The 16443-nt window shown below is 34.2% G+C and overlaps 1 protein-coding gene across 1 annotated transcript in view; it reads left to right on the top strand.

Moving 5' to 3' along the window:
- The window catches only part of LOC118188026 (tetratricopeptide repeat protein 38-like), a 115892-nt gene that overhangs the window by 82744 nt on the left and 16705 nt on the right, over window positions 1-16443 (top strand). Inside the window, exons 10-11 of the mRNA XM_085807773.1 lie at window positions 335-500; window positions 7868-8024. Of these exons, the coding sequence (XP_085663899.1) occupies window positions 335-500; window positions 7868-8024 (323 nt within the window). The remainder of the gene's footprint in view (window positions 1-334; window positions 501-7867; window positions 8025-16443) is intronic.

Below are 16443 nucleotides of genomic sequence, written 5' to 3'. Positions count from 1 at the left end.
CGTTAAAAAAAGTTTATTTCTTCCTTTTTCTGTTTTAAATGTGAAAAGCTCAGCTGCTAGTAATCAAAGTAGTATTTAATGAAGCAATTTTCATGTATTTCAGGAAAAACTCTTCTTGTTTTAGTATCTTTTAATATTTCATAAGTAACTGAATATTCCTGTGTCAGGAATTAAAAGTTGTTTTATTCGTGTATCTTCTTGAATCATATGTCTCTTATTGTTGATTACCAAAAGTTCATGAAACTGAAATTTTGCTATATTATGTTGTGCAATTATACATTTAGTTTCATTTCTTTCTTTCATTTAAAATTTTTGTCCGATATTTTTTTTCCAGGTGTTAATGTTGGTGATAGGTGGAAAGAAGTCTTTGATTTATGTCGTCCACATTTTGATGATCATATTTTGGCATTTAATGACATTCATCTGTTGTTATCGAGTGTAGGAGCTAAAAATAAAGATGCTACGGATTATTTAATGTCATCTATTCAAGACTTCATCAGGTGAATAGTAGTTTTGTTTATAGTATTATGTATAAATATAATATGCAGATAAATTTGTATCCTCTGAAGAATACTGAACTTTATTTATTATTTTTATTTTTATGGCTGCAAAAATGATAGTAAAAGTGTTCTGTGATATTTAAGAATAAAATTTAAAATGTGAAAAAGATTTAAAAAAAAAAAAAAAAAAAAAAACTTGATTTATCTCAAATTTTCTGTATTTGTCTCATAAAGAGTGTGATAATGTATCACTTCCAAGATGTTGATTATTTTTAAGATTGTCATTGATTGTGATCATTCAGGATCTTTCTTCAGGCATTATTAAAACTTTATTGCCTAAGTGTGGGAAAATATGTTTGCAAACTTAAAATATATTATACTTTCATAAAATTAGGCAAAGTAACCTCATATTTTGTGCAGATTTTAGTCAAGACTATGATATTAAGGGCAAACAGGTATGGTCTCTCTTTATCAGGAGCAAAGAAGCTCAATAGGGTCTTGATTAAAATCGACACCAAACATAAAGCTGTTGCTTTGCCTAATTTTGTGTTTTACTTTGGTGTGTTCCTCTTCTGTCTAGATATTTTATTTTGTTTGTTAATAAGGTGAAGACATAAGAGATGTAATTAAATATGCTGTTTAGTCTGTCTATAATAGTCTGCATTCATGCTGATTTTAAAAGAATGATTAAATATTATTAGATTATTTTATTAGTATTCTGTTTCTGTTCATATCTGTTTTTGACAAATTGGAAAAAAAATCTTCATGTGAAGAAAACTCAGAATTACTTTAAAATGTAGTATTTCTCCCCATTCTTGTTGCAGATACTTTTCCTTTTCAATGTGAGCTTCAAAATGGGTTTGTCTTCCATTCTTTGTCTATAAATTTATATTTATGTGGTTATAAAAAAGTAAAATTTAGTTGATGTGGAAGCCATGTTTTGTAGCCAGCTTTATATACTTTCATACATGATTATTTTCTTTGATGGTATGAAAACCATTTTACAGTCCTCAGCACTGTTTTTGTATACCGGTTACTGAATTTCAGTGAGCTCTATAATTTCTATTTCCAAGCAGTTTTAGTTTTCTCTAGAGGTTTCATCTTAGAAAAGATGATTATTGATGGTGGTGGTTGTAAATTTGTGACATAAGCTTAAATTGTTCAAGGCTTTTGAAGTTTGTTAAATTGTGGCATATTGGTTTATTATAAGTGATATGCTAATAAAATTAGAAATTATTTACAAAAGTAAGTTGTGAGTAATGTAGCACCCCTCAAATTGGTACTTTGTGATATCCACAGCCACAGTTTCAGCACTTTAAAAATTGCCATGCATTTGGTGTAATTTTGAGTATAAATGCAACACCAGCCAACCCTCACATGTGCTTTGTTGAAACTTGGAATTGCATGCTTTATATTTGTCATTACACTGAAAAGTAGCTACCTGCTATGAAAATATAATAATAGGCCATATAAATTTCTCAAATTTTCTTGTTTCATATAAGATACTTTTTTTTATTATTGTTTATAAACACAGTAACTGAGCACGTTTCTCCCCACCCCCTAATCCACAAAATTGGCAGGGAGTCTTTCCATTGGGGTGCAGATAATTATAAAGTACTAAGAAAATCTTTTAAGTGAAGCAAAAGGAATTAAAAAAAAAACTTTCATTGTAAATTTTATTAACCTCAGAAACAGTTGCTGCTATATCCATGAAATATCTGTACTTTATTTTGTCTTTTTCTGAAATATGCTGCTGGCTATTAAAATTGCAGCACCATGAATGAAAGCAAATACAAAAGAGATATTTCTTCTACATAAACAGTATGGCAAGATTAAATTTGTAAGCAGTTTGGGGATTTACAGAGGTGTGAAATTAGTAGAAACAGCTGTCACACTTGGCAGCTAAAATGATCCTTACCCTGTTAGGCATGGAGTCAAAACTGGACTTGGATGACAGAAACGAGCGACTCTTTCCATGCCACTTCAGATCTATGCCACACTTCATCAATCATATTAGCTGGAGAAGGGTGGCGGGCCAGTTTCTCAGCAACCCATGACCAGATGTTTTCAGTGGGTGATAGATCTGGAAAACGTGCAGGCCAGGGCAGTGGGATCCTGACTATAAGGACAAGTTAATAGTTTTTTTCCCTTTTCGCTATTGAATTCATAGTGAAATATCTGTTTTCTTATGGATACATTGCATTTGCTGAATGTTTTGGTATAAAGTTTTATTACAAATTAATGAATTTTTGTAATATTATTACTGAAACCATGTAATATAGCTTCTAAGTTATTTGTAATTTGCCTGTTTTAATTTTTTTTCTTCCGTTGTTTTAAAATATACAAATAAAACCTTTCCGGCTGCATTCTTTGTGTTAAAGTAGGCCATACCAAGGTGAAATATTAAGTTATAAAATTTTCAGAAGTGGAATAAAAACCAAATGGAAATCTCTGTAAAATGTTTATTATTACCTGCATGTTAAAAAAAAAAAAGCAAACATAGCAGTTATTTTATGTAAAATAAACTTACTATTCATGCATATTTGTGTGAAAAAGCCAACATTACAGGGGGAACTGTAATCTCCCCCCATCTTTTTCCGTGTGTGTGTGTGTATATATAGTACACACATACTTTATTTTTGACATTGGTGATTTTTTGCATGTAATGAATGTATTATGATTTTTTTTGCATATAATTCATCTAAAACTGTATTTTTTATAGAATCCTATAGTAAAAAAAGTAGGTAGTTTGTGGACAGTTTTCCGAACTGTATGGAGCTGAGAAGTGATTCATTAATAAATTTTTCAAGTCTTGCCTCTCTCTGTATATATATATATATATATATATATAATTAAAGCAATAAATTAATACTTTGCAAAATTTGTTGTAAAAAATGAAAGAATGTACTAAGTTGGATAATATGCAATATTGTGAGAAAAGAAAAAAAAAAAACTGCTAAAAGTCTTTGGCTAAAAATTACTGTAGTTGATGGTATAAAAGAATCAGGTGAAAAATAAGACAATTAATTATGTACCTAATTAAACAAATTCAGTTGAAGTTGAATTGTAATTGGCCTTCACACACTGAACCATTTCCAGGAATGCCCTCTAAGCTCTCAAACAAAAGTTGCAGAGTGTTTATGTTATGAAATGAATGTCGCAGCTTTCATTGTCTGATCTGTGCTAAACTGTCCTTTTAAATTTTGCGAGGTTGCCGCCCCAACAGAAAAGTGGTTAGTGTCTCTGACTACCGTACCTAAGGGCCTAACTTCGAATCCCGGAGAAGGCATGGATGTAAATTGTCTGTCCCTTCATAGGAGGCAATGGGGGCCCACCTATTAGATTCTTCAATAACAATGTGACCATCACTTCCAGCCTTAGTAGTAGCCAATGCCGGTAATGGCTAGTGCTGCCGTTAGCAGGGAGAATTTTTATGAGATCTGCATTGTTCAAGGATTGTTGGAACAATGTGTACATCTTTTTTTCAAAGCTTTCATAGCCTGATATGCCATATATCTTAGATACAGCCTAATATGGCATAACCCCAAATTGAAAACATTCTTCATAAGAAAGGTCATCATTTGTGAAGTTCCCCTCTTCAAATAATAAATGTGCAGAACAATAATAATTGTGATTTACTCTTTGTTTCTGTGGATACAAAGCTGTGTTCACAAACAGAGATACAAAGCTGTGCTGCAGCTGTGTTCTGCGGGTATCGAAAAATAAAATCAACATTAACTTATTTGAGGAACCAGATATCAAAAATGGAATCAAAAATATGACAAGGCTTGCAGATGTGGAACTACGAAGAAGCAAATATGGAAATGTGACTCTTCAACTTGTTGAAATGCTTGGTAGTACTGAATATAATGGAGCTTGTATTTGTTCACTGAAGGCAGCACCCAGCCGTATGAATAAAATAATTTTTTTCAAGTAACTATTGACTTGCTCCAAAGCATTCATCAGGGATGGCCAAAACAATTTGTCGTTTAGCTATCTGACCACGAAGTATGTTGATGTTACCTAGAGTTTACCACAGTGGTAGACAGATACACACTTGCAAGAGGGGAAATCACATACAGGCAATCTTTACACAGAAATCAGAGCCATCCCTTGGTTTAGTAGTCAGCCTCCATTAATTAATATAGTGTCCAGGGTGGCACAAACACATGATGTTCTTATATTTTTAATAATATTGCGATATTTTAGTACACCAACAGTAAGTTTATTTGATGATTCATAAATGCGTTTGCAGTCCTTAAATTCCTTCCACTATTTAAATGCGGCAAATCTGCCTGTCTCTTCTTTCCCATAGTTTAGTTTGATAATTTAAAAATATTTCTAGGTGTACTTTTGCCTAAACTGATAAAAAATTCAATAAAGTTTTTTTTTCCCTACTGGTGTCTTTTTATCCACCATTGTAATGCTAATTGAATTTCAACTTTTATAATGAACAAATGAGTGATCATCGCTTTTCAGCTGTTTACATTATCAAGGCATGATGCAGACTATCATTATGACCAAGAATCACAGAGTCATTCAGCAGAAGTGATGCAGTGCTTTCAGTCAACAAAATATGCCAACAAAATTACCTTCAAAATAACCCTCATAAAACAATGTATTCCATGTTATGTCTAGTAGCCAGATGGTCTATGAATCTTATAGCAGCCAGGTGACACACTGGGAAATGACTGTTTGGTCTAGAAGTTTGTTTCTGACAGCAGGATAAGCTGAATAGATATTTTAACAGTTTTTTTTTTTTTGCCATAAACAGGTATTGACAGGTGTTAAAATTTGCAGAATATTTCTGAGTTTTCTGTAATTTTAGTGTGTGAATCAAATCATCTACTTATTATTATCAAAAATATTATTTCATCCTTTAAAGCTTGTCAGATACAATTTAATGATCTAATTCCAGTGTATGCTTTTCAGAATTTTGAAGCAAAAATAAGCAACTCATTTGAATGAATTAAGGAATTCTTGAGTGCAGTTTGCCGTGTGAGGTCAGGCATTGTCATGCAAAAACAAAATTTTAGACGTCAAATTTCCTTGGTGCTTGTTTTGAACTGCTCTTCTAAGGTTGCGCAGAGTTTGACAGTACGGCTCAGAGTTTATTGTGGCACCATATTCGAGAAAATCAATCAGAAGCACACCTTCCCTATCCCAAAACAGAGTCGCCATAATCTTTGGCGAAAAGGTTTAGCAAACATTTTCTTGGTCTTTTGGGGGAACTTGTGTGCCCCCACTGCATGTACTGTAATTTTGTCTTGCAATTCATGTGTCTCACCCATGTCTCTTCACCAGTTACGATTAGATACAGTAATGAATCACCATGTCTGTTGTACGCCTCCAGAAATGTCAAAGCTGCCCACATTTGACCTTTATGATGGTCTGTAAGCAATTTTGGCACCCATCTTGCACAAAATTTGCGGTAGCTTAACTTTTGTGGGACAATTTCAAACAACAAAGTCCATGAAACTTGTGAAAAAATAAGCGAAAGCTCCGTTATTGTGAAATAGTGGTTTTCATGAATCTTTTCATCAACTTTAGCAACCAGTTCGTCAGTCACAATGTGTGTCCACTTTTCTCTTCATCGTGAATGTTAGTTCGGCCATTTTAAAACTGAATACACCATTTCCGGATTGAACTTTCATTCAGTATGTTGTTTCCGTACATTTCATGCACTTGCCTATAAATTTCCATAGGTTTTTTTGCCTACAAAAACCGTATCGCAGACCGCACCTCACAACTGGCGGGATTTTCAATTGCAGCGCACATTTTAAATTTTAATATCGGAAAACAGGCAGTGTGAAAATGTTCCCATTGTGATGGCTGGACGCCGTATGAGATGCCGAGCATGCAGACCCCAAAATATACATGATTGGTGCGTGACATATACGGCTAGCGACATCAGATGGAAACGTTCCTTACTTTCTGAATAACCCTCGTATATAAGTTGCATTTATACATATAGTATAGTGGGTGAGTCTGTAGTGTGTACCGTGTTATTTCAGCATTAAAGTCTGTTCTAAAATCTATTTATTGAAACTTGTTACAGTGCAAATTCTGAGATCCAAAATTGTCGGTAGTTCAGCAATATTGGATTTTAGATCATGAGTAAGATGACATGCCAACATTGGGGCTTTGCTTATTGCCTAGATTAGAGAAATGCCAACCCCAACAGGGTCGACGGCAGAGCCAGTGCAACTGCACCTGCTGGCATGGTAAGAGGTGGCAGAAAAGTTGGAATTGAGACAAGTACCAAGCAGCAAAAGTCAGAGATCGCAACATTTTCTGACTTTAGGAGAGGCACTGAGCAGTAGAATGTAGAAGCAGAAATTTGTCTAGAATTTAGGGAAATATCAGGCACCAGAACTTAGGAACTGCAGAGATTACATCGGGCTGTCAAATGCATAGCCCTCTGCCTCTACAGCCATTCAAGGGCTGTGTGATTTTGGCTAACATCAAAGTACTCAAGGGCTATCAGTCGAAAGGAAGGAAAGCCTTCTTAGAGTACTTTCTAAGGGAAACTGGCTTGTATACATGTTACACATGGCGAAAACCATGAAAATACCTATGGATTTTAACGTCGGACTAAACAACCAGTGTTCGGTGACATTATCGCTCGGCCACTGGTGGATCTCTTAGATGGGAGGAAAATTGCATTTACGGCCCACCTGCTTCTTTTTGTTGAGTATTGTTGTCTCCATTTCTAGATTTTCTGAGAGGGGAGCGAAGTTTCCTTATTATTGTATTGGCTGGCTAGCTGAAGGTCTGGATTTTAGACTTTGTCCTGTATATATTTTTTCTTATTGCTTAGAATTATATTTGAACATTTAATTATATCAGTCATCTGTGATTTAAAAACAATAAGAAAGAGGCTTTTATTTGATGTATTACAGTATTGGATTTTATGTAACCTGAAATATTTGGTTTACTCAAAAGTCTAGTTAATTGTTTTAAAATCAGTGAATTAAGAGAAAACACATGATGTCTATGTCTTGGGAAAGAATCTTTTGTGGGAAGCATTTAAAAAAGACTGTATCACATACATTGCAAATTGTGCTCATGTAAACAATAAAAGCACACTTGCGATCAGGTGTTTCACTATGAAGTTAGTTATGTGTACAATTAACTGTGTTCTTCCCCCTTTGATTATGGTAGATTTCATTCAACATAGGATTATATATGATTATGCTCATGTAATATTAGGTTCTTAATGCCTTCTAGTGACATTTGTTAATGACTTCTTTTATTTATTTATTTTTTTTAAATTTTATTTTATCTGTAAAGGAGCTAAATTTCTGATTGGTGATTTTAATAATTCTTATTTTATTTAACCTAATAGTTTTAAAATTCCTTTTCAGTAATGGCCATGGAATAAATCACACAATAACTAGAGATATAGGTTATTCCTTATGTGAGGCTATTGTTGCATATGATGAAGGTCGTGTTGAAGATTGTTGTGACATTCTGTATCCTTTACGATATAACATTGTACAAATAGGAGGCAGCAATGCTCAGGTATTTATATATTAGGAAATTTTTGTTGTCATTTTGTGAAATTCGTCAAACATATTTTTTAAATAAAAACATTATTAATGTGGAGCTCATACTAGTTATTACTTGATCAAAAATATTCAAGTCCCTTCTCATTTATATTATACATTTCTAAGAATGGATATAGTGATTTATTTATTATTTAAATATAAACTATAAAAAATTATTTTTATACATTTAAAGACATTTTTATAAAACAATGTAACCTAATCAACGTCACAGTTTTCCATGTGTGAGGTTGATTATGCTACATTATTTTATACGAGCATTCGTATCGAGGATGACTGGGATTTTAAGTGATATTAATATTTTTAGTCTAGGCTTTTTTTAATCAAGGCTGTGCAGGCCAGTCAAAACAACTGTTCCATGGGTTACCAGCCATCCAACTTTTCAATACTGCTTTTAAAGTCCGGCTGGTATTTAAAAAAAAAATAAAGGTCCAACTTTTTCCATAACAAACTCCTTTTTTATCATCTGATCAATTGCACTGTGGCTGAAAGCCCACTTTGACTGTGTTACAAACTGTAAACCTCTGGCTACATTTTTTTTTTCACAAAAGAGCTTCTTATGCAGTCATGCTAGTGCATAAATATGCTAACAGTCGAAGCATCCAGTATCTTGATTCAAAATATAGTTAAACTGATAGTGTCTCAATATTTTTATTTTTTCATACTGGAAGTGCATTAATTGGACATTAGCAATTGGAGTTTTCATGTTTTTTCATGTTTCATATGTTTGTTAAGGGTTCATATGTAGGGACTTTGAGATTAATATAATTGTATCTGATTGCGTCCTCTAAAGTAAGTCGTCTTCTAAAGTAGTAAGGAATGAGAGCAGAAAATGAACAGTGCAGGTTCTCTGATAAATTGAAAGGAAAGCATCCATGCTTTGTATTCAGGTGAAATTAAAGTGTGCAAAATGCGAAGGGTGTGTAAGTTATATTTATATGGGATACAAAGGTTGTAGTGACTAAAAAAGAAGTCTGAACTGCAAAAAACATGAAAAGATGGTAAGTACCATTTCTACACCTGGTTCAGTGTTTAATTTTGTAACTAAAATTTTATGCGAGCTAGGAAAGCTCAAGCCATTGAAGTTCTGCTGTTAAATTAAATACTAAATTAAATAAATTGTTGCCAAAATCTGAGGTAGCACACAATTTGGCCTGTACTAGAGCTAAAACAGAAACCATTAAAATAATGTAATTGCTCCTTATACTGCGGACTTTCTGAAAGTCACATATTTTGGCCTCGTAGTAGACAAAAGCAATCATGATGCATTGAAAATGCTCCCAGTTGTAATAAAATATCCCAATTATGAAAGAAATGACATTCAAAATTAGGTTCTTGACTTAGAAACTTGGCTTAATGAAACTTCTAAAATTATTGCAAACTACACCACAGATACTTTAAAGAAGCATAAAGTTACATCTAGATGAATTGTTTTGTTAGAGATGAAACAAATGTTCAACTTTCGTGGTTTTGTGCATGGGGCCAAGAAAATGTATATTTTGATCTGAAAGACTTAGAAAAGCATTGTAAGAGTTATGTGGCCTGTGCTATGTTTTACACAATTTGTTATGAAAGTATTCACCATTTTTCATGTGAATGTTAACACATGAAGTAATTTCGATTATTTTTGAAAATTTAAGGAGGTAAATTTATGGCTTTCAGATCACTTCAGAACCAGATAACTAATTTGTATCCAGCGGTTGAAAAGATTCTGTAGCACTTAAATCCTACTTTTTCTGTCTATATAAAAAAACATGTGCCTTCAGCTCTAATGAATTTTCTACAGAATGATTTTTTATAGCAGTATGTTCTGCTTCTTTTCCTAACTGCGCACATTTTACATTATAAATTATATCTATTCTGAAGTAGACCTCTACAAATGAGTGTGTTCTAACTTACTTGAAAATCAGACTTGAGAATTAGTCCATTCCTTCCAAAGGCAGCTTTAAATTCATATTCCGAAGATTGCTGGGGAAAGCATGCAGCTTGTTTATGGAAAATGTGTTTTGCTTTTAAGAAACGTGCATTGAATGCTTGGAGGAATGTATGCATCTTAAGGAAGAATTCATTCATTTGACTTAAACTAGAAGACCTGAAGGAATTCGCATTGAGTACATTCTCCCATGTATTCAGTGTTGAAAAGATAAAAGATCTTTAAAGAATCTAAAAGATATGAAAGTAAATGATTCAAAATTAGTCGACCAGTTCTGCAATGCTGAGAATTAAGCTGGAAGTTCAATGTCTGGTAAAGACTCTGCACTAGATCAACAAAGGTCTTCTTTCTTTAAAAAGTGCCAGATTGTTGAAAATTGAAAAAAATTTTGGAACATCTGCCAATTCTTTTCCATTCCTGGCAATAATTCATCTACTGAATGTGTGTTTTCCCTGATGATTGCTCAATGACCCCTCCAAAAAATGCAGTTAGTTGATCAAGGTGGGAGAATTCTACCGGATAGGTGCAGTTTCACGGAAATGACTTACGAGAAATTTTACAACTATGATCTTCAAGAAAGCAATTCAACTCTTCTGTCAGGGATATATTCTGTACAGAATATAGTTCCAAAGAAAGCAGGACTAGCAAACACTGAAATAACGTCGAGGTAGTTGAGTGTGTGAAGTATTATTGTTTCGTATTTATAATTAGTTGTTAGTATTATCACAGATTATTCTTCATTACTTTAAGATCATAATGTCAAAGTAGAGATGCATATTAGCCCATTGTATAAAATTAAATTGTAAATAATTTGCCCATTCAAAATGAAATCAAGCAATGTCCACCATGTGAAAATACTGAATTGCAGCCATATCATTGTATTAGTCCTTTTTTTTTCATTTTGTTGTGAATAAGTTTCCATGTAGTTGGAGGGAAAGATTTTCAACAGATTGCTGCCATAATAATACTTCTTGTTAATATTACTTCTCTGTGGTGATGATGCCATAATCCAGTTCTTTGTTGTAAAAAATTTAGAAAGTAAATATCAGGTTTAAGCACTTGCTCTATGACTAAACTTCACGGTTGCAGTGCCGTTCACTACAATATAACAAGTGCTAAAGTGCCTCATTTACGCCACTCCATGTCTGCGAGTGCAATCCAGAGCTGTAACTCGAGATCTCATTGTTAGGCAACATGTGCACCACGTTATTTTCATTTTTGCGATAAATGCCTATTGACGTGGTGTTTACGTTGCTCACGGTTTGAGACAAAAGCATCTTGACATGCTTGGCACATCTTTTTAGCACAAGTGGTTAAAACAAAAAAATTGTGGTAATAACTTTATAAACTCTTGTCAAAAATTGCTAATATTGCCTTGGCAGAAAACATTTCTGCCTTTAGTAGTAGAATGCATGAAGATACCCTGAAGTCAGTGTCAAAAATTCAATGAAGAGGTAATTAGTGTGTTTGTAGAGGGGGAGAGTAAAAATAAATTGCAAAAAATTTCAGGGAAAAAGTGTTTTAATATACTATAAAAAAACTGTATGATGGTGATTTATTCAAATCTAAGTTTCATATTCTTAAAGTTAAAACTGTTTCAAGCATATGCAATAAAGCATATTAGCTCAGTATGCTCTAAATTCTAAAATTTATATGTGAAACAACCCTGTTAAGAAGTAATTTTCCTGTAGTGTGTGGGGAGGTGAAATGATGGGAAAGTTTGTGAAGAATTTATGCAATTTTGTAACTTGAATGGTATAAAAGTGGTAATAACAGATTGTTTTGATAGTATGGTGTCATTTGTTAATTTTTCATTTCTTGGATAATGATACCATAAATCTCTATCAACACGAACAGTATGACCTCCACAACTGAAAGTGGATTGAGTTGAACTATGTACTAAAAGAAAGTTTCAAAAGAAGCTTGGAGCATACAGAGGGAGGTAAAAGAAGAGTTTTTATACATTCGGTGTACTAAACCTAGAGGCATTAAATTTAACTAAATTATTGTTCAGAGAGTTAAAATAGAAAAAGAAAATTGTATTATGGTAAGGCACTAAACAGACCTTGCCTTTGTGGAGAACTTTAAAAAAAGACTTGTTTGTGTAAATACACTACTCGACATTGAAAATGCAACACCAAGAAGGAGTGGTCAGAAAGTGATGAAATTTGGAAAAAAGACAGAGACAGCAAGCAGCAATAAGTGATCTTTATTTTAAAATGGCAAAATACAGAGCGAGAATGGTGTCGGCTCAGTAGGATGTAGGACCACCACGAACAGCGATGCATGAAGAAACACGTCTGAGCATAGAGTCAATAAGAGTGCGAACGCTGTCCTGAGGAATGGCTCTCCATTCACTTTCAACCATTTGCCACAGTTCGTCTTCTGAATGAGGCAGGGCCAGAGCCTGCAAACGGCGTCCAATCACATCCCACACATGTTCGATTTGTGACAGGTCAGGAGAGTATGGTGGCCAAGAAAGCATCTGCATACCTTGCAGAGCATGTTGGCAAATGCGAGCACTGTATGGTCGCATGTTATCCTGCTGAAAAATTGCATTAGGCAGCCCCTGATGGTAAGGGATTGCCACCGGCCGCAGTACATTATCCAAGTATCGTTGGGCCGTCATAGTACTCTGAATATGAACTAAAGGTGACTTGGAATCGTACACTATAGTGCCCCAAGCCATTATGCCACATTGTCGTGCGGTGGGGCATTTCACAGTTACTGCCGGATTAGATGTCTCCACGTCGACACCACACACATATGCGGCGACTGTCACTGGATAAACAGAAGCGTGACTCATCTGAGAACACGACGTTTCACCATTCTGTCATCCACATCGCTCCAGTCTGGCACCATTCTAAACGTTGGCGTCTGTGCTATGGGGTCAATGGCAGTCTTCTTAACGGATGCCGAGAGTGCAGGCCATGTTCAACCAATCAACGGCAAATGGTTCTGGTCGACACGGGAACATCCAGGGTATCTTGAACATGCTGCAGAATTGCATACAAGTGACTTGTGGGACCGCCACAGCTTGTCGGCGGATGCATCAATCCGCGTGCTGATGTCACTCTGGCTGCACTTGCACCCCTCCTTCTTCCCACATTTCCTTGTTCCAACCATGTTTGCCATAGCCGATGCACTGTGCTCGCGTTGGTATCAGCTGCGATTTGACGCAAAGACCAACCCGCCCTTGTCAGTCCGATCACCATATCCCTCGTAAAATCGTCTATCTGCTGGAAGTGCCTTCGTTGATGACGGCCTGGCATGCTCTCCTATTACATGTATCCTCCGGGACAAAAAACAGCTTTCTTTGATAAATTGGCTGGCAGAAATAATGACACGAATATTGCCCATTCTGCACATTCCTTCCCTTATATCTTACTTCATGTGCGTCGGAGAGCTGCGCATTCACATCATTTGCATAACTCGGTGACTTGCGTCTACTCCAAAATTTGCATAAATTTGACCACTTCTTGGTGTTGCATTTTCGATGTTGAGCAGTGTATTTATACACGGAGAAAACTTCAGAAACCTCATGCAGCTCGCATGAGTTTTGCTATTGTGATTATTACCCCATCTTCAGGTTTCTGAGCTATGAGCAAGTGGGTAGTTGGATTTATTTCCTTCTTTCGTTTTTCAACTCTGCGATAGTGTCAGTAGCAGGAGACAAAAGCATGACAGCATGAATATAAATCTGTCAATAAGGAAACTTGTTGTCTTCATCTGATGCATTGCCTTTAATTGGGTGGATTAATTAAAAAAAGTTCAAGAGGCAATTCTGCTTACCTTCATCTCAGTTTTAATGAAAAGTCATCTAGAGGGAATAACACTTATAATTCCTGTACTCTTCTTCTTTCACCAACCGTTTGAAAGGACTTTCTAATTGAGAAAAATTTAAGTCATATTTCACAAAAGTACTAGTACTGATCCATCTGTTTGAACCATGCTTAAAACCTAAGCACATTTGTGTGGTGGTCAGCTTCTAATCACCATATCTGCTAGAGAGTGCATAGATTATTTTTTTCCCTTTCACTTATGATGTTTTTAAAACACTTCTCTAAAGTAAAATGTATTTTTGTTTTTGGTATTAGTCACATGTATCCACAACATAAGGTGCAAATCCACTGTGAAATGAAGGGTTATGTTGTGATTTTTGACTGCAGAGTGAAAAGCATAACTGTTCCAAAAAAATTAAATGTGTCACATATTTGCATCATTGGTTGATTTTAAATATAAATAGGTATACAGCATTTTACATTTTTAAAGGTGCTACAAGTTTGTTCCAGGTATGTTAGGATTCAGGAAAAAGAACATAATATCTGTATTTCAAATTTTATTAAATGTCATGGGGCTTAGATATCATTTATCTAAGTATAAAAGATCTGAAACAAAAAAAAAAAAAAAAAAAAAAAAAAAAAAATCTCAGCACGTTGATTACTTTTCAGAAATTAATCTGGAAATATATTTCATTATATAATTTTTAGTGGTACATTGTAATTTTGGTTTGTGTTTTTAATTCATTTCTGAAGATAGTTTGTCATCTGAAATAGTTGTAAACAACACCAGTTTTCATGTAAAATGAATTAATCCATTCTTAGATCCCAAATGATTGCTTAGGAAAAAACACTTAAAATCTAAGATCTAAAACATAAGATCATGCAAAACTGATGGAATTCGTTAAATCGAGCACATACACAGTAGTAAACTTACAAAATTAGAAAACTTAAATTTTACCATATCTCTGCAAGAGAAGGTAGACTGTTTATGTAAAAAATGGTGATGAAGCCAAAGGTACAAAATGTGGTTGTTTGAAATATCCTATTCCATAAAAATATACCATGAAAAGGAACTACTCTTATATACGCCCTCGCTTGGCGACAAATTTCTTGCCAAATATTTTTGGCAAGAAACTCCATGGTGCCATATAACTATCTAAATTTTTTTGTCTACATTTCAAACTTTAAGCCTAAAATGTCTCCAAAAATGCAGTTTTTGCTTCTGCAGTCCCATCATAATTTAAGCTAAAAATCCAAAACAAAAAATTTCGATAGCAAAAACATAAAGTTTCTAACCAAAAATATTTGACAAGAATCCATGTACACAGCAATATGTTTTAACTTAAAAAAAAGTCACAGAATTGCACAATCTATGCAGTGAAGGAATCTACGAACTACACACACCTTGCCTAAATAATATAACATAACAACAATAAATTTCAAAGAATACCATGTACACAGCATTGTGTTTAAACTTTAAAAAAAATCTACGAATTGCACAATCTACGCAGCAAAGGAATCTACGAACTACGCACACCTCGCTTAAATAAATTAACATAACAATAAATTTCAAAGAATACCATGTACACAGGGTTCTGTTTAAACTTAAATCTACAAATTGTACAATCTAGGCACTAGGCACTAATCAACAAAACAAAATAAAATAACTAAAATAAATTATAAACAATTCAAAAAACAACAATAACGACAGAAATTCATACTAAAGAAATGAACATAACTTTCTACAAAATAAAAACAATAAAATAAAATGCACTTACCATAATGAATGCTTCTTCAAACAGCAGAAATATCAAGAGCATACAAAATCCAACATACATTACATACATTTGTGAATAAAATTTTGACAGTCACACATCTGTGAACAAAAGTGCCACGATTTTGCAATATCACACGTAAAATTCTGAAGGTAATGATAAAAACTTCTTCCAAAGTTAACTTACTGCACAAAAACCACGTTCCAAATCTTAAATTCCTCTGACAGCCACATACGTTATTAGCAACCATTTGCCTGCAAACCCACACAAGTCTATCAGAAACGCTATTCTTCGTACGACTTCTCATATCAGCTCCGCATTTCGGACATGCCAAATTCCGCTTCAGAGTCCTGACTCCCACAGAAATTCCAAAAATACACTTTGATCCGTATAAACAGATTCGTGAACAAGACTCATTCACAACTCCAACATCATACCTTTTAATTCTAAATTTACTTTGCACACAATCTATAATACACGACTGAAATTTTCCCACCACATCGTTCATTGCAACATTCCATTTCAAAACGCACATGACGTGAACCAATGAGCAAATAAAACCATTGTAGTGAAAGAGTAAGTTTCAATGTCAAAAGGGTTGCCATACAAACAATATCATCCCCAAAACCATGCAGAACACACAATCATGCCAAAAACCAACGTAGAACACATATCACCACATTTGGCAACCTGAAGGGTGCATATAAGATTAGTACCCATAAATATATATAAGTATATATAGTTGCTGTCTTTCCGTTACCCCTTCCTTTTCTCTTTATGCTCCTTGCCTCTTCTTGAGAATCAGTGGGTCCTATTCCCATGAAAAATTTGTTGTGTGTGATTTGATTCTATGTGTTAAAATATTCCTGAAGCATTGTTATTGCA

This window comes from Stegodyphus dumicola, chromosome X1, assembly GCF_044657685.1.
Source record: "Stegodyphus dumicola isolate Sdum_Otavi_A_Nest chromosome X1, ASM4465768v1".
Lineage (NCBI taxonomy): Eukaryota > Metazoa > Arthropoda > Arachnida > Araneae > Eresidae > Stegodyphus > Stegodyphus dumicola.
This window is presented reverse-complemented; position numbering and strand designations above follow the sequence as displayed.